The sequence below is a fragment of the Peromyscus maniculatus genome, chromosome 18 (genome assembly GCF_049852395.1).
Source record: "Peromyscus maniculatus bairdii isolate BWxNUB_F1_BW_parent chromosome 18, HU_Pman_BW_mat_3.1, whole genome shotgun sequence".
Lineage (NCBI taxonomy): Eukaryota > Metazoa > Chordata > Mammalia > Rodentia > Cricetidae > Peromyscus > Peromyscus maniculatus.
This window is the reverse complement of record NC_134869.1, coordinates 52,828,049-52,854,455: the sequence shown is the minus strand read 5'-3', so window position 1 is coordinate 52,854,455 and position 26,407 is coordinate 52,828,049. Positions and strand designations below refer to the sequence as shown.

The 26,407-nt window shown below is 46.1% G+C and overlaps 1 protein-coding gene across 3 annotated transcripts in view; it reads left to right on the top strand.

Moving 5' to 3' along the window:
* Positions 1-20,614, top strand: part of Cpm (carboxypeptidase M) — a 79,319-nt gene extending 58,705 nt beyond the window's left edge. For all 3 annotated transcript variants that reach the window (XM_076554194.1, XM_076554195.1, XM_076554196.1), the window contains exons 4-9: positions 3,111-3,283; positions 5,050-5,234; positions 6,867-7,037; positions 11,017-11,169; positions 15,240-15,388; positions 18,893-20,614. In XM_076554194.1, coding sequence (XP_076410309.1) covers positions 3,111-3,283; positions 5,050-5,234; positions 6,867-7,037; positions 11,017-11,169; positions 15,240-15,388; positions 18,893-19,135 — 1,074 coding nt within the window. In that variant the 3' untranslated portion in view covers positions 19,136-20,614. The remainder of the gene's footprint in view (positions 1-3,110; positions 3,284-5,049; positions 5,235-6,866; positions 7,038-11,016; positions 11,170-15,239; positions 15,389-18,892) is intronic.
* Positions 20,615-26,407: the final 5,793 nt, after the last annotated feature.

Below are 26,407 nucleotides of genomic sequence, written 5' to 3'. Positions count from 1 at the left end.
ATCAGCCTGGTCTCTGTCTCCCTTTGACCTAATGTGACCAGATATCCCGAGTTCTTGCCATAGCAGGACTATCAGCTCTCACTCTGCAAAACCTGCTCAACACTGAGAGTCTTTGGCTAAATTTATCACGTGCACATCTCTCCCTGAGGGCCTCTTGCTTCTTCCTTAGAATAGTCCTGATCTTGTAACGTGTTTGGCAATGGTAATTTATTAGCAGTTGTTTATTGGATGCCCTGCTATGCCTGAAGCTAGGTAAGACAGTCCAGAGGACCCGAGGGTCAAGAGGAGAACAGTCGGGATCCCTCCTGAAGGCTTCAGCGGAATGGGCAGGGGTGGTTAGTTCCGAGACCATAGCCTGTTTTAGTAACAGAGATGTCCAATGTAATGGGGCCGCAGCCCGGACGTGGAGACAAGAGAAAGCACGCTAGATAATGTAATAGTTAGGCCAACATTTGAGCAAGGAGGACCACACAATCAGACAAATGGATTAACCCTGCAACAACCCAAATGAACAGACTTATCGCTGCTGCCACCACCTCCAGCTGCCTTACAGCATAGTTTTTGATTGTTTTGTTTTGGTTTGTTTGTTTGTTTGTTTGTTTTGAGATACAGCCTCACTATGCTGTCCTGTCTGGTGTAGAACTCATTCTGTAGACCAGGTTGGCCTTGAACTCACAGACTGCCTGCCTCTACCTCGGGAATGCTGGGATTAAAGACAGGTGCTGCCATACCCAGGGAGCAGTTTAAAAACAACTCCCCCTGGTTCCAGTTTTCTCCTCCCTTCCTTTCTCTCTCTCTCTCTCTCTCTCTCTCTCTCTCTCTCTCTCTCTCTCTCTCTCTCTCTCTCTCTCCTGCTCTCTCTCCCTCCTCCTTTCCGCTTGCTCTCTCACTGGTACCGGAGAGATTCTTTCAAAATTTTCCACTACTTCTAAGCATTCTTTGTAGAATGAGACTCGGACTCGTTTTTACCTGTCTGGCCAGCTTCCACTTGGCTGCGTTGAACTAAACTGATCAGGAATTTGTTTTCTGCTCTCTGAGTTGAGTAGAGAAGGGGGAGGTTAAGGGGGGGTGTCCCAGGAGCTGGCGTGTGTCTCGGGCCTGCCATCTTTCTTGGGGACCCTCATGAGCCGTCTGCAGTCTCTAGCAAGTCCGTGGGGAGAAAAGCTGGTTAAGCTGAGGGGCCACTTCACCACATCCTGTCTTCACATTTGAGCGCCCGAGGTTTCAAACTCCAAGCCTTAAACTTAAGGAAGAAAGGGAGGTTTATACATAAAACATGAATGAGTATTTGAGGCATTTATACTCAGGCTGGGAAGAATACATTTGAATAATATTTGTCATAAATCACAGGGGCAGCAAATAGGGCCCCATAAAGAAAATAACAAGAGGATTCTGTTTAACTCCCTCTGAGACATCATGTGTGTTTGCCTCAGCCTTTTAAACTAACTGGTGCCTGGTTGTTTCTTCATATTCGTGAGACTTTTTTTTTAACCTTCTGTAGTTAAGCATTAGGGATTTATTTTGGAATATTAAGACAGACACTTCTCTGGTTACAGACAGATTTCCTCTAAAAGAAACGTTTTATTATTTTATGAAGACAACGTGGGTTTTCTCCAGTTTCAAACGTGATACTAGAAAAATAAGCATTGAGAAGCAATCCAGGAACTATCACCCAGAATGGCCGTTGTTAATATTTTCAAAATCTTTCTAGAAATTCATATCTTTCAGGAGAAATTAAAATAATCTGGCAGGGGAGGTGGGAGGAGGCTGGAGAGATGGCTCAGCAATTAAGAGCACTGGCCGCTCTTCAAGAGGACCCGGGTTCAGTTCCCAGCACCCAAGTCCAGTTCCAGGGACCTGATGCCCTTCTCTGGCCCCACATGCTAAAAAAATTTTAAAGTTAAACAAAAAGTTTAAAAATCTAGAATAAAATGTGTGGCGTATTCGGTATGTAAAATGCATGAAATTTAGTCAAATTTAATGTATTAACCAGGGAACAAAACTGAAGTAAAACTGGATGGGGAGGAGCTGGAGAGATGGTTCAATGGTTAAGAACACTGACTGCTCTTCCAGAGGTCCAGAGTTCAATTCCCAGCAACCACACGGTGGCTCACAACCATTTGTAATGAGATCTGGTGCCCTCTTCTGGCCGGCAGGGACACATGCAGGCAGAATACTGTATACATAATAAATAAAATAAATCTTAAAAAAAAACTGGATGGAAAGCTTAATATTCTGGATTTTTTTTTTTTAGTTTCTATATTACGTGTTATTTATTGGGTGTACTTGAGAGAGAAGGGGTATGTGTATGTGCATGTGTGTGTGTACATGTGTGCAAGTGTTTGGGCATACACGTGTCACGGGCTTACATGTGGAGGTCAGAGGACAACCTGCTGCAATCAGTTGGTTTTGCTTTAATTTTTAATTTTTGGTTATTAGTTTTATTTTATGTCTGGGTCTTTTGCCTGCATGTATGTGCACCACATTAGTGCTTGGTGCCGACAGAGGCCAAAAGAGGGCCCTGGACCCTGGCACTGGAGTTATGAGCTGCCATGTGGGAATCGAACCCGGGTCCCCTGGAAGAGCAGCCCAGTGCTCTTAACTACAGATCCCTCTCTCCAGCCAGAAGTTTTACTTTCCATGTAAACAAAAAAGTAAGCGTATTTGAAGAAAATGGAAATAACAGCATATACACATTCAGATGGCAAAAACTGAATGGTATGTGGATCATAAGCAAACAATAAAGTTATTATTTGCCATGGCCATGAGAATGCAAAAATCAGAAATATACAGAAAAATAGCACAGATGTACAAAAGCAGAGGCTGCCAAAGCAGACTATGGAACTCTGAAAGCCGCTTCAACCCTGAGATCACTTAATGAAATTAACCACATTAAAACCCAGTGTCCAGGTGGCGGTGGCGCGCGCCTTTAATCCCAGCACTCGGGAGGCAGAGCCAGGCAGAAAAGAAAACCAATGATCTCACAAATGAATTTTGACCTAAGATAGCAAATGTGGAGACCCCCTACAGGAGGAGCTGTACTTTGGGGGAACTCTTTCCTCGTTACTTCTGACTTAATAACCTTAGCCCCATGCCTCTTTTGCACACAGACCGTGGGGCGGGAGTTGCTGCTCCACCTGATCGACTATCTGGTGACCAGTCACGGGAAAGACGCCGAAATCACACACCTAATCAACAGCACCCGGATCCACATCATGCCGTCCATGAACCCCGATGGGTTTGAAGCCGTCAAGAAGCCCGACTGTTACTACAGTAACGGGAGGTAAAGAGGGCTTGCTCTCCCATCAGGCACCCACCAGCCCTGCCCAGAGGGAGTCACCCCCCAATAAAGCACCCCAGAGCCAGTGCTTGCCACAGGTGCCCTGAGTCTCTTCAGGCCTCCATCCTGGAGGATGATACATGGTGCCTGCCTAGTCCCTCGACCTCTCCTGACCACTCCTCACCCTCCCTGCTTCGTGCGGCCTCTCTCTTTCTCCTGGAACTCTCTCGGGTGCTTTCTCAGCTCAGGTCCTGTGTCCATTCATTTCCATTCTTCACCCCCATCAACTGCCCGAATAGCATTCCCACAAAGACTCTTTCCCCACACGTGTAGGTAGCGTGTATTCAGTCTCCTGTGTGCCTTCCGACCCTCTGACACTATACCTTCATGGTACAATTTTTATTATGTTTATTTATTTATTTGTGGGGCATGATCGAGGGCCTGCCACGCTGGGCATGGGGAGATCAGAGAATAACTTATGGGAGATGATTCTTCTTTTCACCATGTGGGTGGGTCCTGGGGAGCAAATTCAGGCCACCGGGCTTGATTGGCATCGGGCACTTTACCGGTTAACCCATCTCACGGGCCCCTAAAGTCTAATTTCTTCTTTAATATCTTGCTCTCCACGAACCTGCAAGTTACTAAGGGCAGTTTATCATTGTGTTTCTCATCGTTAGCTCGGCATTGGCCTCGCACAATGGTTCTCAACCTTCCTAATGCTGCAGCCCCTTAATCCAGCTCCTCATGCTGTGGTGACCCCCAACCATAAAATTATTTAGTTGCGACTTCATAACTGTAATTTTGCTACTGTTATGAATCATAATGTAAATATCTGATATTCAGGATATCCGATATGCGGCCCCTGTGAAAAGATTGATCTCCCCAAGTGTGTCGTGGCCCACGGGGTTGAGAACCAATGCCTAAGCATCATACACAGACCCTCCCAAATGACCCATTGGTTTATTAATCCAATACCCTAAGAAGTGTGGGTGTTATGGTGCGGTCTAATAGTGTATTTTGTTTCAAAGTGCCTCAGGGAGTTTAGAGTTTCTCTGTGCTTCATAGACAACATGTATTTGCACGGTTTATAAATTTGTTGGGTTCCCCAAAAATAAATAAGTAAACTCTCACTACTGGAGTCCTTTCATCTTGAACTTCCCTAGCACAGCTAAGCATGGTCATGCCAGCGTTCTGAGGTGTGTTTATATAAAGTGACCAGTCTCTGCCCTCGGGTGCGGGGTAAGGAGCCACTGCCAAGCGTGGTGACCGGAGCCTTTTTATGGACTGTTGGTTCCAGAAGTCCCGAATTTAAGAGGGGCAGAGCTGGATGGATGTCAGTCCCTGCTTCATCTGGGGCCTCAGCTCAGGTCTGAGACAGTTACCCTGGGGCTGTGTGTCTGGCGTCATCCTCGAATTCTGGCTGTCACCTGTGTTCCTCATTGTTCTGCACAGCCCACATGTGGCTACCCGTGGTGCCTCGGTGTCTAAAAGGCAGTGTTCCAAGAACAAAAAGTCCCAGAATGCAGACAATTGTCCAGCCTTCTGCTGGCGACACAGTAGCTCACATCCCATCGGGAAAGCAAATCACAGCACCGTAGGGGACGGGAACTTTAGGTAGATTCGTGAGAGGTCCCCACATCAATCATCCGCTGCGCGCTTGCATGCACATCTGGGAAACACCTGGGACCCAAGTCTCAGGTCTGTGCGCAGCAAGACCCCACTCCCCCACACCCACGCACCCCAATAAACAAAATCCCTTTCTTTTAAAGGGAAAATTACAACAATTACGACCTGAACAGAAACTTCCCCGATGCCTTTGAAAACAATAACGCGTCAAAGCAGCCTGAGACACTGGCCGTCATGAAGTGGCTGAAAACGGAGACGTTTGTCCTCTCGGCGAATCTCCATGGGGGTGCCCTGGTGGCCAGCTACCCTTTCGACAATGGCGTGCAAGGTGGGTGATGTCCCCCGCCCCCCCACCTCGCTCTGGCAGACCTGAGCTGCAAGCACTCCACCCCCCCCTGAGCAGAATGAACCCTGCAACCCTTGCTTTACTTTTTCTGGCCGGAAAAAAGAGCCTTGCTGTCCCCAACCCTGAGCAACCTGTCCTGTCATTGGGTTTTTGTGGTTGTTTGTTTGTTTATTGGTGGGAGAAAAGGAGTAAGAATGAATCTCATGTGTACCAACCAGGGCGCCTGAAACAGACAGACTATGTGGCTGAGAGTGGCCTTGAACTTCTGACCCTCACAGGCATGCACCACCAGGCCTGATTTATGAAATACCGGGGCTCAAACCCAGGGCTTTGTGCATGTTAGGCAAGCACCGTGGAGCCTGAATGACGCGGCCAGCTTGTCCTATAATTCTTCAATAGTGGATGGGCAGTGTGGCTTGAAATGACAGCCAGGAACAAGATACCCGTGGGTGAAATCCCACAGCCAGATGTAGATTGTTTCACAGACGTAGGTCAAGTGGTTAAAAGAAAATAAAACCAGAATGGTTTACCTCTTTTTTTTTTTAATCTCTTGAACAGTGTTGACTCTAGTGGTTCTCAATCTGTGGGTGGCGACCCCTTTGCAGGTCCAACGACCTTTTCACGCGGTTGCATATTAGATCCCCTGCCTAACAAATATTCACATTATGATTCAAAACAGTAGCAAAATTACAGTTATGAAGTAGCAACAAACATAATTTTATGGTTGGGGGTCAGCACAGCATGAGGACCTGTATCAAAGGGTCGCAGCATCAGGGAGGTTGGGAACCCGGCCTTAGAGTCTGTTGAATGAGATGTGTTTTAAGTATAAGGGCCAGGCATGGTGTTACACGCCTTTAATCCCAGTACTCGGGAGGCAGAGGCAGGCGGATCTCTGTGAGTTCGAGGCCAGCCTGTGTACATAGCGAGTTCCAGGACAGCCAGGATTACATAGAGAGACCTATCTCAAAAAACAAACAACTAAAAAGAATTGAAAATGTGACAGCAGCATCCATGAACCCCTAGCAACACCTAAGGGGAGTTGCTGAACTCCAGAAATGATGGGTATGATGAAGAGGTGACTTCATTTTAGACTCTTTTGTGAGATGACACCCTTGTTGGTTAAAAAGTAGAAAGAAGAAGAGAGGGGGATGGCATATCTCAGTTAGGGTTCCTACTGCTATAAAGAGACACCATGACCACAGCAACTCTTACAAAGGCAAACATTTCATTGTGGCTGGCTTACAGTTTCAGAGGTTCAGTCTATTATCCTCATAGCGGGAAGCATGGCGGCATACAGGCAGACACGGTGCTGGAGAAGGAGCTGAGAGTCCAACATCTTGACCCACAGGAAGTGAACTGAGTGTCACACTAAGCACATAGCTTGAGCAAAAGAAACCTCAAAGCCCGCCCCCACAGTGGCACACTTCCTCCAACAAGGCCACGCCTCCTAATAGCGCCACTCCCCATGAGCTTATGGAGGCCAGTTACATTCAAACCACCCCAGGGGGTAGGTGTGCAGAAGCGGGACCGAGGCTGTCTGCACCTGCTGTGATTGTGTCTGTGATCTTGTCAGCTGATGTGTGTTGTACGTGCCCCTTTGTCTTTCTAACGCAGCCACAGGGACGCTGTTGTCCCGAAGCCTCACTCCAGATGACGACGTCTTTCAGCACCTCGCGTACACCTATGCTTCCCGGAACCCCAATATGACAAAGGGAGACCAATGTAAAAACAAAAGGAACTTCCCCAATGGAATCACTAACGGGTACTCCTGGTATCCGCTGCAAGGTGGGCTCCTCTTCCCTATACTAGCCTGTTGCCTTCGGCTGGAAGTACCAGCTAGTGTCAAAAGATCTTTAAGGCACAAGGCAGTCCCTCAGTCGGTCTCCATCCCATAATAGCACAGGAGCAGTGGAGGTGACCGGTAGTTCTGGAAGATGAGCAGACACGGGCCTCTCTGCTCAGGGCCTCCTTCACTCACTCAGACGTTTGTTTGTTGACTCTGTGGCTCAGCAGTTAAGAGCACTGGCTGTTCTTCCAGAGGTCCTGAGTTCAATTCCCAGCAACCACGTGGTGGCTCACAACCATCTGTAATGAGATCTGGCGCCCTCTTCTGGCCCACAGGCATATATGCAAGCAGAACACTGTATATATAATAAATAAATCTTTAAAAAAAAGGTACGGTGTTGCGAAGGGGTCTACTACCCGGCTGACGCCAACAGGGGGCAGTGCAGACCTTGGAGGGAAGTGGTACTTAAGTTCCTCCTATGAGGACAGCTGCCGCCAGGCTGCCACTGACTATGACCATGCAGTAGTGGAGCCCATGTGGCTAGTCTCTTTCCAAAGATGGCCAAAGGAGGGGTGGTGATGGAGGAGTGAGGGATTCAGAGGAAGGCCATTCCTCTTTTGTTTTGTCCTTTATTGTCTTCTTGGCAGTACTGGGCAGTGAAGCCAGGGCTTTGCACGTCCAAGTGCAGATTTGAAGTGCTCTGTCGTTGAACTAGTTCCCAGCCCGCTTTTTACTTCTCTTTGGAGACAGGGGCTTACTAAATTGCCCAGGCTGGCTTTGAACTTTCAAATCCCCTGCCTCGGCCTCCCAAGCAGCTGGAATTTACGGCCCGCAGTACCCTAAGGCGTGGCTCACACTTATCAGAAAGAGTGATGTCCACACAGAAGCCCAGGGGTGTGTAGAAACCGGGACTAGTCTAGATATTGAAAAACTCGAGGAGGGATGTAAGGAGAGAGGGCAGGAGGAGCTTCCTCATGCTAGAGAGGAGCAGACTTTCCTCCCCGACTAGCCGGCCTGGTCCACCGACAGCAAGCTGAAGCCTGCATGCCTGCACACAGGCCGTTTCCACAGGCGCCTTCCCCGGCTGTCACTTCGGGTGCATGGGCTGTCTGGTAATCTAGCACAAACTGGTACTTTTGTGTCTGGTGGCCCGCTGCCAATTTTCCAGACGAAGTAAATAAGCATAGACCAGAATTGTTGGTGTTCAGGCAGTGGGCTCCGCCAGACACGGAGGCACCCTAAAATTCATCCCGCTGCTCCAGATCTGCTCCCACCCACCTCAGGTCACCAGCAGAGTCCTGGACCTCCCTCTTCGTCTCGACAAAGGACCTTCTGTTCCGTGGCACAACTGTCCTTCATGGCCACTGTGACTGCCAAGACGAAAATCCAGATGTGTGGAAATTCCCAAAGCGGTTGCGAGTTATTTGCAAGTGTGTGTGTGTGTGTGTGTGTGTGTGTGTGTGTGTGTGTAAATGGATTCAGAGAGGAATAAAAAATCCTTAAGATTAAAAAAAAGAAAATTGAAAGGACAGAGGAATTCTGTCAGTAGAATCTGCGTCTGTATAGATTACTTGACATTTTGACATTTTCGTTTTGAGTTTTTAAAAAAGATGTATTTATGTATTCATTTTATGTATGCGAGTGTTTTCCCCTGCATGCGTGTCTGGGAACCACGTGTGTGCTGTGCCGCAGAGGCCAGAAGAGGGTGTCAGCTCCCCAGGAGCTGGAGTTACAGAGGGCTGTGAGCTGCGGGGTAGGCGCTGGGACCCAAACCTGGGTCCTCTGTAATTGCAGACAGTACTCTTATCACACACACACACACACACACACCACAGCCATCTCTCCACCCCTTGACCATTTTGTTGAAACTGAACTTCTCCGATACCTGGCGGAACTGAGAAGGCCCTTTTGCATTTTCTCCGGCAGATACTGTAGTAATTGTTTTTATCATCACTGACAATGGCAGGTGCATCCTAGAGGAAGGAGGCTTTCCTTCACCTCACACTGGCATGATGGGTTGGGGCCGGGGGTGGGGGGTACTGTTGGCAGATCAGGAAGCAGAGGCCACTAGCCAGACCCCGGGACAGATGCCACCCTGTCTCTGCCAGGACCAAACATGACCCTGCAGGAGGACATTTCATATTCAAACCAGACCAGGTATCAGGTGTAAGAAGGTAAAATCCACTTCCTTCAAAGCTACTAGAGGGCTGGTGATGTGGCTCAGTGGTGGGCCACTTAACCAGGATGATGAGACTTCAGTACAGTACAGGAGAAAGAGAAGAAAAAGAAAATGTGCTGCATTTCATCAAATCTAAGATGCCCATTCCTATAAAATACAACATGCCACCAGGGAAGACGATTCTAGAAATCTCCTCAGTTAAATACAGGTTTTTCAGGTATAAACTTTAAGCACATAAATTTAGAGATGTCACGTATGAAGCTTCACGCCAAACAAAATACGCTCTAATTATAACCTTTTGAAAGGAGGGTCTCCTAATGTCAAAAACTTGAAAAGGGAACATGAGTGGTAACAGCTGGAAGCCACAGGGACCTGAGTCTGAGCCCAACAGGGTCCTTTCTCTGAGCCTCAGAAACATTTTGTCATAACGAGGGCCAAAGCCACAGGGGTCCTGCAAAATGGTTACACCCTGGTCTCTGCCACCCACAGGCAAGAGTCCCTGGACCTGCGTGACTTAATACCCATGGCTGCTGCCCTGAAGAAGGGACTGCCGTCCCGATTGGATGAGGTGATAGAGAGGTCTTTGGAAAGTACCGAAAACACTGAATATTCAGTAAATATTAGACATTATTATTTCCTCTAAAACTAGTGTTCTTGGATTGAGTTCATGGATTTTATAGCTTACAGAGATATTTTTTTAAAGAATTTTTTTTATTCTGTGTGTGTGTGTGTGTGTGTGTGTGTGTGTGTGTGTGTGTAGTGTATGCCACATGTGTGCAGGTGTCTGAGGAGACCAGGAGGGTCAGACCCTTGGAGCTGGAGTTATGGCTGGTTTTAGCCACGTGATGTGGGTGCCGGGAGCCGAACTTGGGTTTTCTGGAACAGTACCAAGTACTCTTAACTGCTCTGTGTTCTCTCCAGCTCTACAGAAATGTTTTTAAGAAGAATCAATCTTATTCCGCTGTCCTGAGCAGCCCCTTGACCTATACTGCAGGCAATATGACTACTTACCCCTCTGCCCTTTCGTGGCAGAGTCAATAAACGGTTCTTTTTTTCTTTTTGCGTGATGCTTTTAATTGAAAATGTTTCTGAGGACATGAGTACTGGATTTACATCATCCCCTCTCCTCCCTCTCCCAAATAAGTTACTCTTAAAAAAAAAAAAAAAAAAAGAGCCGGGCGGTGGTAGCACACGCCTTTAATCCCAGCACTTTAATCCCAGGCAGTCGGATCTTTGTGAGTTCGAGGCCAGCCTGGTCTACAGAGCGAGATCCAGCAAAGGCGCAAAGCTACACAGAGAAACTCTGTCTCAAAAGAACAAAAGAAAGAAAGAAAGAAAGAAAGAAAGAAAGAAAGAAAGAAAGAAAGAAAGAAAGAAAGAAAGAAAGAAAGAAAGAAAGAATTCCTATTCTAGCTTGTATCCATATAAGATATAACTTCTGCCTCTCAGGCATATCCCTAGTACTTTCCACTTAAAATGCAATTTAAGGAAAAACTGTTTGAAATGTAGGGTTTCAAAAACCAAAAAGGGATCTTTCTGCACCTCTCACTTAATTTTGGTGCATAGCTCAGCTTCGGTCAGCGCCAACCCAGTTACCTCATGGGATTCTTTGTGTCCGTCTGGTCACGTGGTGATAAAGCTGTGAAGCCCTGATGTGACAAGTTAGTTAATACAGCCGAGGCCTCTTTTTCCATGTCTAAGCCCTTCCTTGTGACTCTCGCTCACACATTTCCTAGGCATGCAATACTTGGCTCCTCCAGCGTTAGACCTCAACAAAAATGAAATGTGCTTGTTTTCAGGTGGAATGCAAGATTACAACTACATCTGGGCCCAGTGTTTTGAAATTACGCTGGAGCTGTCCTGCTGTAAATATCCTCGAGAAGAGAAGCTGCCGATGTTTTGGGATGATAACAAGGCCTCTTTGATTGAATATATAAAACAGGTGCACCTAGGTCTGTGTCTAATAATTCCTGTTAACACACACAGCATGCCTAGAACCTTTGGGTTAAGGATGTACAAAACCTCTTGGGAGCTTGGGGCAGGACCTCATTTTCAGTACCGGGACTAAGCGTTTGGATTCCCTACGTATATTTTATCCGCAGCGTGTGAGAGGTGCCGTGCCTGGCTGTTCATAAGACAGGACGGTTCGTGTTCACTTGATTTGAGGGTGCGAAAGCCCAGGGTGCCCCTACTTTACATATTGAATGATACATAAATCCGGCAAAAGGCCAGGAAGACCTGATGATAGGCTTTTGCAGCATCTCCAATTAGAAGCCTAGTCTGAGCCCCCTAGGTGGCTCCGCAGGTGAAGGTGTCTGCACCACGCCTGATGACCTGAGGTTAGCCTGGGAGCCCACAGGGTGGAAGGAGAGACTTGACTCCTCTTCCTCTGACCACACACACACACACACACACACACACACACACACACACACACACACACACACACGTATGCCATAGCACGCGTGTGCCTCCAACCCCCAATAAATAAATCAATGTGAAAATTTTTACGCAAAGCCAAATCTTCCCAGCGTCTGCAGAACACTGCAGACCTATTCATTGTCTCTTCCCCCCTCCCTCTTGTATAATCGCTCTGTCGTTTCCTCAGCTGTCACTCCGACATTTCAGCTTTCACTGAGTCCCCATGAGTCCTGGAATAATTTCACCGGTCCACCGGAGTTCTCCTCCCAATAGCGATCCTTCATTGTGTTACTCTGAATTCTTTTCTGAAACTCACCCTTTGTCGGTGTTGTTGGGGAAGTGTGACAGACATGCTATGTCTCTGCCCCTCACCGCTTTCCCTGTTGACTTCTAATCTAGCTGTGCAGATGACTCGAGTGCCGAGTCAGGGCGGGCTTGCTCGCCATGTTGATAGGATAGGACTGTGAAGGAGCTGTACAGCCTGAAAGTTACCACACAAGTTGTAGCGTAAGTAGTGTTAGTATCAATGCAGAAGTAATAATACAAGCCCATTTAATCGTGTTGTATCGAGAATATTTGTCTGTCTGCCTGTCCCTGTAATCAGCTGGGAACTCACCTAACAGTATGTTTATTAGCATATCAACCCTGCCCCCTAGTGGTTTGAGACAGGAATTTTTTTTCTGATTAAAAAAAAAAAAAAATGAAACTTTCAAATTACTGATGCGTGGTTGTTACTACTTAATAGAAAGCCTCGGTCCATATTAGTGCCCTGCCTGAAGTCAAGGGGCACTTTTATTTGTAGGTCATGAAGGCAAGTGCCCCTTTATCAGTACTCCCTGATCTTTGTCACACCGTATTCATCCACTGATTCAGTTCACCGCGTACTAGGAGGCTTCAGAGTCTGAGATGGTGACCCATCTGGAAGTCTCTACCTTCCCTATCTGGGATGGAAAAGCCTCCGCTGTATGTAGCACAGGGGCCTGGCCTGGAGGACAAAAGCCAGTGTAGACGCCACACGGTTTGGTCACGTGGCCTCTTTGAAAGCTCGAGAAAGCACTAGGCTTGGGTGTGGTCGGCTGAGAGTTTGGAACAAGACATCCTCCCTGCTTCGCGCCAGCCTGTTCTGCGGCTTCGGAGGGGCTGCTGGGACTCACAGGAGACCTCAGTCTGAACCTGGGCTCCGTGGTTCCGTGTGGCTGTGTTAGAGGGTGCTCTTGATGTGGCCTGGGAAAGATATCTAGAGATGTTAACACCTGAGGTCGCTCAGACAATAAGTCTGAATTCTGGGCATGCGATGTCCTGCCCTGGGAGGCAGAGTACAGTGTGACCAGCCACTGCCCTGGCCCTCCCCTGCACTCTAAGGCAGACCTGGACCTAGAGGCTGAGGAATGGCTTAACCCACCCCCCACCATCCCCCGCCACCCTGCAATAACTAAGCAACCTGGCTCTGAGAAATTGGATAGGTACTGAGCTCCAGAACCATGTTGGCCCAAGAGATGGATCTTTCATCGGATCCAGAACAGGGTGCCGCATGATCAGCAGGCTTGAAGAAGCACTTTTCTGGGGACTGTCTGGCTCCCACTCTGAATGGTGACCAGATTCCAGATTCTACCATGGAGAACTCAGGAGGCTGTGCATGTGTGTCTCCCAGGGAAGCTCCTCCGGGCATCTTCACGTTTGACAACAGGGCTGGTGTTTTTGTTTTTTTTGTTTTTTTTTTTTTTTTTTTTCAACCGGTTGGCTTTCCTCTCTCTTGCCATCGTAGGTCTTTCTGAACCTTTGGGTCTTACTGGTCTCTTTTCAGTCTTCAACTTCAGTACCCTGAGTAAATAGTAAGAACAAATATAAACAGGAAAAGCCACATGAAGATGGGTTTGCGGAGCTGACCTCCACAGACACCGTGGAGAGGAAACGTGGCCTTCAATGACCCATTCGCTGGGGAATGAGCCAGGAACTGAACAGAAAGGCCTCAGCAGGCCATCTGGGTCAGAGGTTTGCTTCATGGTCGAGATAAGGACTTGGTGGCTAAATGTCAAGACCTTCACCTTTGCCCTCAATCTTTTCTAGAGGACACTGTTGAATGTGTGCCCATTGGTTTTCTTCCATGGCAAGTAATGGCTGAGTGTAGCTATTTGCAGATAGCCCAAGGTCTTGTTATCATGGTGGTGGCCTTTTCTTGGATGTCATTAGGCATAAATGACTTCACTTTAAGATACCCTGGCTTGTCATTGGAGGGACAAACTGGAATAAGTGGCCGGTGTGGTTCAGGGGAGAGTTTCCTGGGATGCAGGAGGCCCTAGGTTCGATCCCCAGCATGGGGGGCATTGAAGTCTTGAAGTGGGACAAGTCTAATAGAATGGGTTTAGTGTGGATTCCAGAGACCGGCATCTCGGGTCCAGCTTTGCCACTTAGGTGACCATAAGACTAAGTATGAGGCTGAAGAGATGGCTCAGGGGTTAAGAGCACTGGTTGCTCTTCCAGAGGACCTGAGTTCAATTCCCAGCACACACATGGTGGCTCACAGCCATCTGTATGAGATCTGGTGACCTCTTCTGCCCTACAGACATATATGCAGGCGGAACACTGTATATGTAATAAATAAATCTTTAAAAAAAAAAAAAGACTAAGGAGGTTGTTTAGGGCATGGATTTGATCCCTTGAACCCCCCCCCCCAAAAAAGACGAAAGTTATTTTAATTACTCAAAGCCTTATTCTTCACATTTGCAGTATTTTGTTTTGCTTTGCAGTCTTGGCGATTGCTTACCATGCTTTGTGGCCATTGCTTATCACGCTTCCTCCTAGACAAGAATTTTACCACTTAGTTACTCCCTTGGCCCTGTAAAAATCTGCTAACAGCCTTGTCATCTTGTAGAGCTGATGTGAAGAGTCGTTGAGAACATGCACCCGTAGCCTGGAACACAGTGATTGCGCATTAAATGTGGGCTGCTTTTACTAAAAAGGAGACCCCATCAGTCACTTCCTTGGTTCAAGCAACATTGTGGTTATAATTTTGCTTCCCACTTAGTTTGCCTGGTGTGAAAACAAGCCTTTGAAGTCCTTAAATGTTGACAACGATCTTGTGAGTGAGTAGTTTTTGTTGGGGACTTTAGAGCATTCACCACCATCATGTGTCAATGCAGTGTGGTGAATGAATAATCAACTTGGAAATGACAGGAATGGGTATTCTTGTTTCTGATCTTCCGTTTTGATAATGTGTGCTAAAAACTGAATAGCCAATAACCAGCCAGTTTAGGCTATAAACCAGGCTTGTAGCTCGGCTGTGATTTACAGGCGTCAAAATTACCCCCTTTTCTTCAACACTGTTAAGACAGATGAATACTAAGAATATATCTAAGTCATTAAAGAGGAAATTTCTTCCACGTTCCAAAAAAGGTTTTATTTACTTTTAAATTCTTCAATTTTTATTATTATTGTGCCAGACAGGATACATGTGGAGGTCAGTGGGCAGCTTTTTAGGGAGTCTCTTCTCTCTTTCCACTGTGGGTTCCAAGGCTTGCCCATCAGGCACTTTTACACGCGGAGCCATCTCACTGACCCCAAAAATCTGATACTTATATTTAATTTCCTCTTTGTCTTGCAGGTGTAAAGGGTCAAGTGTTCGATCAGAGTGGAAATCCATTGCCGAATGTCATCGTGGAAGTCCAAGACAGAGAACACATCTGCCCGTTTCGAACCAACAAGCTTGGAGAGTACTACCTGCTTCTCTTGCCGGGGTCCTACGTGATCAATGTAAGTGTGCAAGGCCAGCTAGCGTGAACACAGAATGCACAGTGCTCACCTTGGACGGCCCAAAGTAAGGGGCGGGGGGAATCTTAACTGTGGGGACAGCAAGGGAGAAAGAAAAGAGAAATCCGACCGGCGATAGGAAAGGAGTGGAGAAGGTGGGAATGATGGGAACAAACCAGGAAGAAAAATCATGTGTTTTCCTCACTGGCAGATAATTCTTAATAGAAGCCAAGCACTTTTTTTTCTTTCAATTTTTCCATGTACGTGTACGTGTGCTATGGCACACGTGCAGAAGTCAGAAGGCGGGGCGTGGGGGGGGCGGGGCGTCAGTTTGTCCCTCCAGCAAACTCAGATTAAACTGAGGTTGTCGGGCTTGCAAGGCAAGCGCTGAGAGGGGGCTGTTCTAATAAACACGTGCAACCCCATTATTTAGATCAGGAGCAAGCCGCGGTGAGCCAAGGTGCCTTGCACGGCCCCCTGGCCGAGAGAGGCCAGGGCAGCAAAAGGAGACGCTGCATTGTCGGGATGAATGAGGGGGAACTCGGAAGACGAGCAGAGGAGTAGTGACAGGATGGTTGGGAAGGAACCCATAGAAAAGAAGGAAGGAAACGCCTGGAAACTTTCAGCCCTGCCTGTCCCCGCCCCCCGGGGGAGGGGCCTGCGGGAGAACTGACAGTCAGGAAGGCGGGGGAATGCCAGCAAGCTCCAGCGTGACCATGAATGAAAAGTCAAGCTTTAGACCCAGTCCGGGGAGCTGATCTGAAAAGTGGCTCTCCCGCTCCACCGAAGGCTGTCACTTCAAACTCTTCTTGCCAATCCACAACCGCGCGGTCTTGGCGTAGGAGCTGGTAGCCCCACCCTGGACTCTGACAGAAAACAGACCCCTCAGAGCCCAGCCGCTACCGTAGCCCAAGCCCAGGTGCCATCTCCTCTGCCCTGCAAGTTCTAGGGACGGCTCTGCCAGCCACAGCCTTGGCACTGCAGCGAGCCAACGCCTCACCCACAGCTTCACTACACCTGTGTCGATCAGGAGCTTAGACAGGTGCCCGCTGAGCCCCACAGCTCCAGCGACAGAGCTACCATGGGGCTTCAGACCAACCACTCACCTGGTTCCTCCCCAGCCACAGCCTTGGGACCACAGCTGCAGATGCAAAACCGTCTCAGCTTCCCTTAGGTAGAAGGTACCTACCAAAGCCTGTCTGTGAAAGGCAGTACCATACGGAATGGGGAAAAGCCTAAAACATGCACTCTCAGGTCAGGAACAAGGCAAATACAGGAGGTCTTAGCAAGTGCAATTAGGCAAGAAAAAAAAATGGTTATCAAAATTGGAAAGTAAAAAGTTAATTATATTTACAGACGTCATGGTTTTATGCTTAGGAAAACCTAACTTCCATCAAAGAGCAGCTGAGCTTTACAAATTAATTCCGAGGAGTTACAGGATGAAAGAATCAATATTAAAAAAAAAAAAACAGTAGCATGTATATGTATCAGTAATAAACTTGGTGAAAAAGAAATTAAGACAGCAATTTCTTTCACAATAGCTACAAAAACAAATGAGATATTTAAAAATAAATTTAACCAAAAGATCCATACTATATAAATTATAAGCACGATATGGTGGTTACATGCCTTTAACCCCATCACTAGAGAGGCAGAGCTCCAGGGCAGCCATGAGACCCTGTCTTGAGAAAAGAAAACTGCAAACCACTAATAAAAGCAATTATTAGAGAACACACAAAAATACCCCATTTATGGACCAGAAGTGTCAACATCATCAGAATACCATACCACCCAAAGTGATCTAGAATCAATGCAGTTCCCATCAAAAAAAGCAATGACTTCACAGAAATAGGGGGAAACACACACACACACACACACACACACACACACACACACACACACACCAAATTCATATGAAACCATGAAAGACCCAGAAGAGCCAAGCAATCCTGTTGGAGGCGGAGGGAGAAGGCAATACTAGAAGCATCACAATACTTACCTGTAAAAGATACTACAAAGCTACAGTAATTAAAGCAGCATGCACATGCATAGAAACAGACATGTAGGCCAGCAGAACAGAATAGGGAACACAGAAGTTATTCTGTGTTCATATGGCCAGCAGATCTTAGAGGAAAACACCAAGAACATACAGTGAAGAAAAGATAATCTTAATAATAAATAGTGATGGACATTTGTATAAGAATCAAACATAATCTTTAACTCTTAATATACACAAGAGTTAACTAAAAATGGACCAAAGGCCCAAATATTAAACTTGAAAACAAGGGAAACACCTCAAGACATCGTGTAAACGATGAATTTTTTTAGATCGGGCCCCAAAGGTACAAAAGTTAAGATAGACAAGGAGATAAACAAATTAAGAATCATGGCAAAGGAGCCAATCAGCAAATTCAAGGACAGTCTTCAGAACTGAGAGAAAAGAGGCTGGTTTCTAGGATGCATAAGGGACTCAAAAGGAAGCATTAGACAGCCTTAGACATGGATTCTCTTGAGTCCATGGCCAACCTGGACTACACAGTGAGTTCTAGGCCAGCCAGGACCTCAAGACACAAAGCAAGCTCAATCTAGCTGAAGATGCATAGGAACAAAGCTAGAAAAACCCAAGTTGTTTTTTGTTTGTTTGTTTGTTTGTTATTTTTTAAAAAATCCGTGGAAGGGCTCAGCAGTTAAGAAGACCCGGGCTGGAGTCCCAGAACCCACATGGCAGTTCACAACCATCTGTAACTCCAATTCTCAGAGGTCTGATGCCCTCTTCTGGTCTCTGTGAGCACTGCATGCAAGTGGTACATAGATACGGGAGGGGGGATGCATATATTTTTTAAAAAAAAATTTAAGATTTACTTATTTATTTATTATGTATACAGCATGTTTGTCTGCAGACCAGAAGAGGGCGCCAGATCTCATTACAGATGGTTGTGAGCCACCATGTGGTTGCTGGGAATTGAACTCAGGACCTCTGGAAGAGCAGTCAGTGCTCTTAACCTTTGAGCCATCTCTCCAGCCCTAAAAAAAATTTTTTTTTTTTAAAAAAAGGAGTAGAATTGTACACTTAGATCAATGGCAAAGAGAATGATAGCAAATTGGGGTGGGGGGAAGAGTACTTACAATCTTGATATCCAGTACGGATACTGAGTATAGGATCGCTACAAAGGAAACCATCCTTACCGCGGCACGCTGTGAAAATGACTGCGGTAGAATTAGCCCGCTGCTTCCCCCTTTCTCCTAACTCACATCATCAGATGCTGAACCTGTCCCTGACCAAGCTTCCTTTTGTAATTCTTGGCATCAGCAGACAGACACTGGGCAAACTCAGCGGGCACGAGCCCCGCCCCCGCCCCCCATCCTCCCCACCCCCCTACTCCCCGGCCTGGCAGGCTGTCACTCAAGGTGCAAAGGCTGCCTCCTCGTGGCGGGGATGGCGTCTTCAGCCTGGTCCCCACCACGCATCTGAAATCACTCATGCAACTGTTTCTTGCTCCTCCTCAGGTTACAGTCCCGGGACATGACCCATACCTCACCAAGCTGACGATCCCACAGAAGTCCCAGACCTTCAGTGCTCTTAAAAAGGATTTTCACCTCCCGTTGCGAGGGCCGCTGGATTCCATCCTTGTATCAGATCCTTCGTGCCCAATGATCCCTCTGTACAAACTACGGCCAAACCACTCGGCTGCGACAACGCCCAGTTTGTTCGTGTTCTTCGTGGCTCTTTTGCACATATTTTTCAAATAAAGTAGAATGTGAAACTCTAGCCCCATCATCACCTGGAATCAGGGATTGGTCACTCCAGGTTACGGAAACTGTCCCTCTTGGGAGACGGCAACCGGGATAAACTCCACTGCTTTCCCCAAGAGGAACACTGGATGTTTCCAAACCCAGCAGTACCACGATAAAAGAGATCCTCAGTCTGGATGAATGGAGGTCACTGCCTAGCAAGTGCCGCCCACATACGCTCCATCCTGAGGTAGTCCCGGAAATTTGAAAGAAACTTGAGAAGCAAAACAGACATCCCTAGAAGAAGAAAAAATAATAATTTTTGTATACAGAAATCCACATGGATCCAAGCAGCAATGATGGACAGTTCCTGATCACATTCTATGTACAACCTTGCCATGAGTGCTTGTAAAGAGCTAATACTACTACGTACAAGTGGTTCCCCCTACAGGAAGAAATTTCTAGTTAACAGGACTAAGAACATTTACTTTTCCAGCGTTCTAAGGAGAAATGAGAGGAAATGGACAAACATGCCCGACGTGTGTACAGAACGCAACAGACGAAGTGGCCTCTGGTGCCAGTGCCCTTGCCTCCCCGCACCTGATGCCATGGTCCTGTTAAGATGCCCCCCTCGTAGGTAATCCTGGTCTCTTGCCTGAGACCCTGATGCAGGGCAATCTGCTCACTAGACACACCCACCTGGATTAGACCTATACGAACTTCACCACATCCTGTTGACGGTTGAGACACCGCCCACCGCCGTGTGAGGGCTGATCCTGCTCCGTGTGTCCTTGGTCCTTTCTTCATTACATGGATCCAGTCAGTCACTGAAAGCGGCTATATTGATTCAGCCCATCCTCTCCATGATAGTTAGCTCCCCTCACTGCTAACCCAGCTCCACTGTCTCTCCCTCCCAGGTATATCTCTTTGCCAGGTCCATCTTCCACACAGCCCTGGAGGAAGGGGGCTGCCCAAAAGCCCTTCCGCTCCCTAAATGCAACACAGTGCTCGAAGTCCCAGATCTGGATGTCATTCTGATTGTACCGCATCTTGTTTCCCACTCAGTAAAAAACTCCACTCCAAGCATCATCTTCAACCAGCCTTGACTTTCCTCTCCCGTGAAATTCCAAATGACCTGGGTCAAGGCCAGTCCTCTTAGACCCTTCAAATGAGCTGGTTGTCTTGGTTACTAGTTTCCAGCACAACGGTGCTATCTACTTCGTGCTGGCTTTCTCTGGTACAGCATGGGCTCTTCCAGGCCAGGATCTACTTGTTGGAAAAGCTCACTCCTGCGTCCTCAGAGCCTAGCACAAAATAGGAAAGAAATAGTTGGGGGAAGTGTCTCAGCAACCTGCTACAGACCTTCCCAGAACGGTAGAGATTTGAGCAGTTTTAGGGAAGTAAGTTTTATATTTGGCAACATCCAGCTCACTGGTGGAGAGAGAGAGAGAGAGAGAGAGAGAGAGAGAGAGAGAGAGAGAGAGAGAGAGAGAGAGACTTTTCATGGATACATCAAGAAAAACAATTCAAAGTGATATAGGGCGTTTGCTAGCTGTTAGCCGCACTATGCACTACCTTCTAGACCAGAAAAAAAAAAAAATCTTACAATCAGTTGGAAGTAGAAGTGTCCTTCTGTGAAAGTAAATTTATTCTAACTCACCGCAAGAATTAAGAGGAGGCCAGGTGTGGTGGCATGCGCCTTTAATCCCAGCACTCAGGAGGCAGAGGCAGCTGGGTCTCTGAATTCTAGGCCAGCCTGGTCTACACAGCAAGACACTCTCAAAAACAGATAGGTAAATAAATAAGGATAAAGAGCAAACAGGAAAGTCAATAGCAACTCTGGTTCCCGCGCGCTGTGAGTTTTCCATGGGAATTGAGTCACCTGGTTCTTCAAACACAAGCCTTGGATGGCTGTGAAACCAGGCAGGGCCTGGCACATGGTGAAGCTTTGAGACTCTAAAGGAATGAAGGGATACATGGGCCCCTTGATGCCCTCTGTTGGTGCCAAACTTACTCTATATTTTAACCGATAGTATGTGTAGTTTTTTTTTTTAACCACTTCTAAATTTGAAAATAGCATGAATATCTTGATCACTGTATTTAAGTAAGCCTTATCTGATATCTTGGAAAGTGTACATTAATCATAGCTCAGAAAGTGATTTGGGTACATTTACATTTAAAGTACATAAGATTAAGCCAGGGGTGGCGGCTAGCGCCTGTAATCCCAGCTCTTGGGAGGCTGAGGCAGGAATATCGATACAAGTTCAAGACCAGCCTGGACTATAAGTGAGACCCATCTTAGAAAAACAGTAAAATTTGTTAAGAGCGAACTTGGTTTGCCATCAGCTGGATGGTCTAAATTCTGACCTGCCCTTTTCTAGGGTCGTTTTTAAAGAAAATGGGCTTTTTTCTGAATTGGCTCCTGGACCTAACAGAAAACGTGTTACTAAAACAACTTGCACGTGGATGTATCTTCCTGGAGAGGCCCAGGGCTTTGCACACACAGGAAGAGAGCTCTGCCATGGAGGCCCAGCTTCTCTTTTGTTTTGTTACTTTTTGTTTTGACACAAGGTCTCACTAACTTGTGTGGGCTGGACATGAAACTCCATGCTGGCTTTGAGTCTGCCTGCCTTAGCCTCCGGAGCAGCTATTATGGTCTGGACTATGTCCTTCTTAAAATAACATTACTTAAATCAGAAGTCTGTATCAAAACCCAAGGTAAACTCAATTAAACAGAGAGAGGAGGTATGGCTCGATGATAATGTGCTTAGCATGCGCAGTCTTGGGTTCAATCTCCACTAACTACCCCCACTCTCAAGACAAACCATGACCATGAAATTATTCTATGTCTGGGTCCTCAAAAGCCTGAGGTTCCAAATTCAGGGGTAACCCTTGCAGAGAGAACAATGCACGCTGGATGAAGAGCCAGGCTCACAGTGGTCCTGTCGGGCAGCCGCAGCGGAGGTACAGACCACGTTTTGGTGCTCCTTCAGGTAGAGAAAGCACAATGAATACTTGGGTGAGCAACTCCTTTGAAGGCAGCTCACCGTCTTAAAGGTGAGCTGGAAACGAAAAGACTGGTTAGCAAGAATCATGTCATTTCCAAGGAAACGTTCACAAAGTGACCTAGCTCACTTGTGTGCCTATTCGAACTGGGATGGTTGAAGTCCCAGCACTCAGGAGGCAGAGGCAGGTAGATCTCTTGAGTTTAAGGCCAGCCTGGTCTACAGAGTGAGTCCCAGGATTGTCAGAGCTACATAATAGAGACCTGTCTCAAAAAATAAAAAATAAAATAAAATACCCAGCTAAATGAATGGGGGCGGATGTTTAGAGAGACGCTAAGTTGGTGCTTCATTTTTTTCACCCAATAAACTGCTGAGCAAGTTAGAAATGTTTGGCCTCCTCTACTCAATTCTCAGTGTTTTTCAAGATTCAGCAAATCTGCATGTGTCATTTGTCTCAAAATGGTGTACGCTAGCTCTACTTTCCAATGTATGAATGGACTCTGGGTGGAGAAGTATCTATTTCTAGGAAATGTGTATAAATCTGCATAGCGTGGGTATTCTCCTGCAGCAGAAGTTTGGCTCTATTCTGTGAGGCAACAATCTAGGGGATGTTTGTGAGGTTACTTTTGCCTTCCTCGTGATCTTGTGGGTGGGGTGAGGGGGCGGGTGATGGCTAGATGAGGTAAAAACACTGTTCTGGATGCCTACAACAGACTTCACACTCCCGGATTTGTTCTGGAACTTACATCACTAATAGGCAGACACTACTGTTACTCACGGGCTATTTTATCATATTTTAGTACACAAGCCACCCCACGGCCCTTCGCGCAAGTGGCTTCTTGCTGATTTTTTTTATTATAAGCTTCTCAGTGATTCTTATCATTAAAAGACCGGTAAGCAAGATGCTCAGATTGAGCCAGGCAGTTCGAGGCCAGCCCAGTCTACAGAGTGAGTTCCAGGACAGCCAGGGCTATACAGAGAAAATATGTCTCAAAAAAAAGAAAATAAAAAGTATGCTCAAATTGTCTAAGACTGTAACATTTGCTGTGGAGGGACCATGACTACCTCTGAGCTTATTAAATTTATCTGTTTATCAATAAAAATATTCATTTAGTGAATGCCGTCTCTTTCCATTACTTGTTTGCAAACATAACAAAATCTACAAACTAGAAAAGATTACCATCAAACATACTCTAGGAGAGACCAAATTTAAGGTCTTAGACAAGAATGTTTCAATAATGTCCAGATGGTCCTTCCAGGACCATGTATGCTATCTGTGACATATTCTTAGTTAATTTGAATTATGTGGCTGTGTGTTCCATGGACAAGATTATGAGCAAGGGTGTCTTCTGATCAAAAAACAGTCTGGGGCAAAGGATGCAGCTCAATGTGGAAGTGCTTACCAAGCTTGCACAGGGCCTGGATTCAGTCTCAACACCACAGAAGCAAAATGCTTTTGGAATATTCACATTAACATAGTAAAGGATCTGAGAAGTCATGCAGAAGAGAAGCCGGCTTCCGAAGTACATTTAGCCATGGAACCATTTCTTAAATCATCAGCCTTGTATAATCTTAGATTTCCAAACACATTTTGAGGAACCCTGACCAAAAAAAAAAAAAAAAAAAACCACATTTGTCCTGAGTAACACATTTTATTGGCTCCCTTTTGTTGAAACATACAGCAGAGTTGTAAACAAAGAATTTGCTTCCAGAAGGAGCTGGGAAACTTAAGGGTCCTCATCAATAAAAAGCTTGTTATTGTGCCTTCTAGTCGAGGACATGTTGATCTGAGTGCACGTCTATCGCCAAAACTGCTCACAACTGGGATTATCTATGTGTATGGGTGTTTTGTCTACATGTATGTCCATGGATTATTCCAGAGCACAGAAGTTTTCTCCCCCCATTTCTTTCATGCGTGTGAGAGGGCTGAATTCTCTCCACAGCTCAAACCCCAGCTCCAAGTTTCCCATGTTGCTTTTATAATGGGGAAAAGAGGCAACTGGTTAGCTATGTCCAAACAAAACAAAAGGACTAACCAAGGCCTCTGTCCAACAATAAAGCCTCATATTTTGTATGCATGGTGTTTTTAAAATGAAATTGGTCTCGAATTCTTTGTTCTGTTGACCAGCAACTTTTCTTCTTGAGCTATTCTCGTAGTAGTTAGGAGTCTCCCGCTAATGGGTGCTTAAGCGCAGTCCTCCCGACAGGTCGCTTCCAAGTCACAGTTCATGCTCACTCTGGAAATCTGTTTCTATAAAAAGAAAATGTCTGGAAATGGGAATTGGGAATACATAAAATTATATAAGGGGTTTGGGGAATTCTTTCTATATTACAATTCTGACCTGAGTCTTAAAGACCAGTCTTCATCATAGAACTTTTTAGGGAGGGACAATTTTTATACCAACAGTATTTTTTTCACATTTTAAGAAGTTGTCTTCTTTGACATTAGGAAAAAAATCTAACGTGCGGAGCTATTTTCATTGCCTGTCAACATCCTGAATGCCCAGCTGTCTATACAATGCCTTTTAAATGATTTTTTTTTTTTTTTTTTTTTTTTTTGGTTTTTCGAGACAGGGTTTCTCTGTGTAGTTTTGCGCCTTTCCTGGGACTCACTTGGTAGCCCAGGCTGGCCTCGAACTCACAGAGATCCGCCTGGCTCTGCCTCCCAAGTGCTGGGATTAAAGGCGTGCGCCACCACCGCCCGGCCCCTTTTAAATGATTTTAATGATAGCTTGAGGAAGGGCACAAAAGGAAGCAACCATCTTCCCAGGGAGAGAAAATACAAAGGGACCCGTGACCACATTACCTGTGACCATGTGTCTGAACAGATGGGATCTGGGATACCTAGCTGGGTTCTGGAAGTGGCTAGTCATGCATGAATTCAGTTAAGCTGAGGTCTGTTAAGGCTGGCTGTGCCATGCCTCTCCTAGTCTCTACACTTAACCTGAGTCAGAGCTCACCAAAGGAGTAGCCTATCTGTGATCTTGATTTTGATCTCCCACTAAAGGAAGCTTATGAATATTAGTTGTAGATGTAACCAACCGCTCTATGGCTCTAATAGCTCTGACCCCCGGGGAACTTTATTTATTAACGTACAATTAAAATCACATTTCAGTACAAATAGAATACCACCATAATTAGTTTTAGAATGTGAAAAGCAACCATTTCAGAGGACTCCAGAGGATGTAGTTCAGTTGGCAGCATGCCCAGAATGTAGAGTCCTGGGCTTGATGGCACACTGTGATCTCAAACAGAGGTGGAGGTAGAAGGATCAGTCAGTCAAAGCCATCTTTGGCTACATACAGGTCAAGGCCATCTGGGTTACATGAGACTAGCATAAAAAACTAACCAACCAGACTTTGGAACCAGGCATGATGGCACATACCTGTACTTTTAGCATGTGGGAAGGCAGTAAGATCAGAAGTTCAAGGCCAACCTCTGCTACACATCAAGCTGCTATTGTGTGGCTAGTCTCCAAACCCAAGTCCCAAGACAAACCAAAGTTACTTTCCCTCCAGTGCTAAAAAACTGAATTGAGGAATTCATGTGTGCACTGAGCTCAATCACCAGCCCTATCCAGTCAATTCCTGTTGAACACCAATAAAACTGTGACAAGACTTTCCTGGCTTCCTGGGATTAGTTTCAAAGAAAAAAAGCAATTACAAGGCTATACCATTCGCTACAACCAAGCGAAACACTACTTGAGCCAGCCTGCCCCTTGATGACCCAAGAGCATTCATTCTTGCCCTGATAAACTGCAGCATTACTTCTTACTCAGTGTCCTGCTGGCTCCAGACAGCATCCAGCTCCCTGGGCAAAGTGGGAAGGTACAGCCAACATACACAGGTACACAGAGACATCAAGATTTGTTAGCCATGTAGACTGTTATGAAAAATATATAAGACAATGAAGCTCTTGAAACAATTCTTTAAATATTTAATAAATCATTTATTTGCAAATAAATAATGTATGTATACCACACCTAAATAAACATTTGCAAACTGGTAATTCCCAAGGATATCATTTCTGAATTACAAATTGTAGAGAGAAGCTTCACTGAGTCACAGGAGCCAAAACAGCAGCCGTCGCTCCTGCCATTCTCCTACTTATGTGATGGATACTTCATCAAGGAGTGTTTTCTGTTTTTGATGCTTACATCAACAAGGTTAGCACAAAACTGTCCTTTGGTTACTCTAAACTTATAGTCCGGAGGATTTTATTTTCCTATACTTGAGCCCCTTCTATACATGGCCCTTCAAGCAAAGGGAAAGATTCTTATTATGAT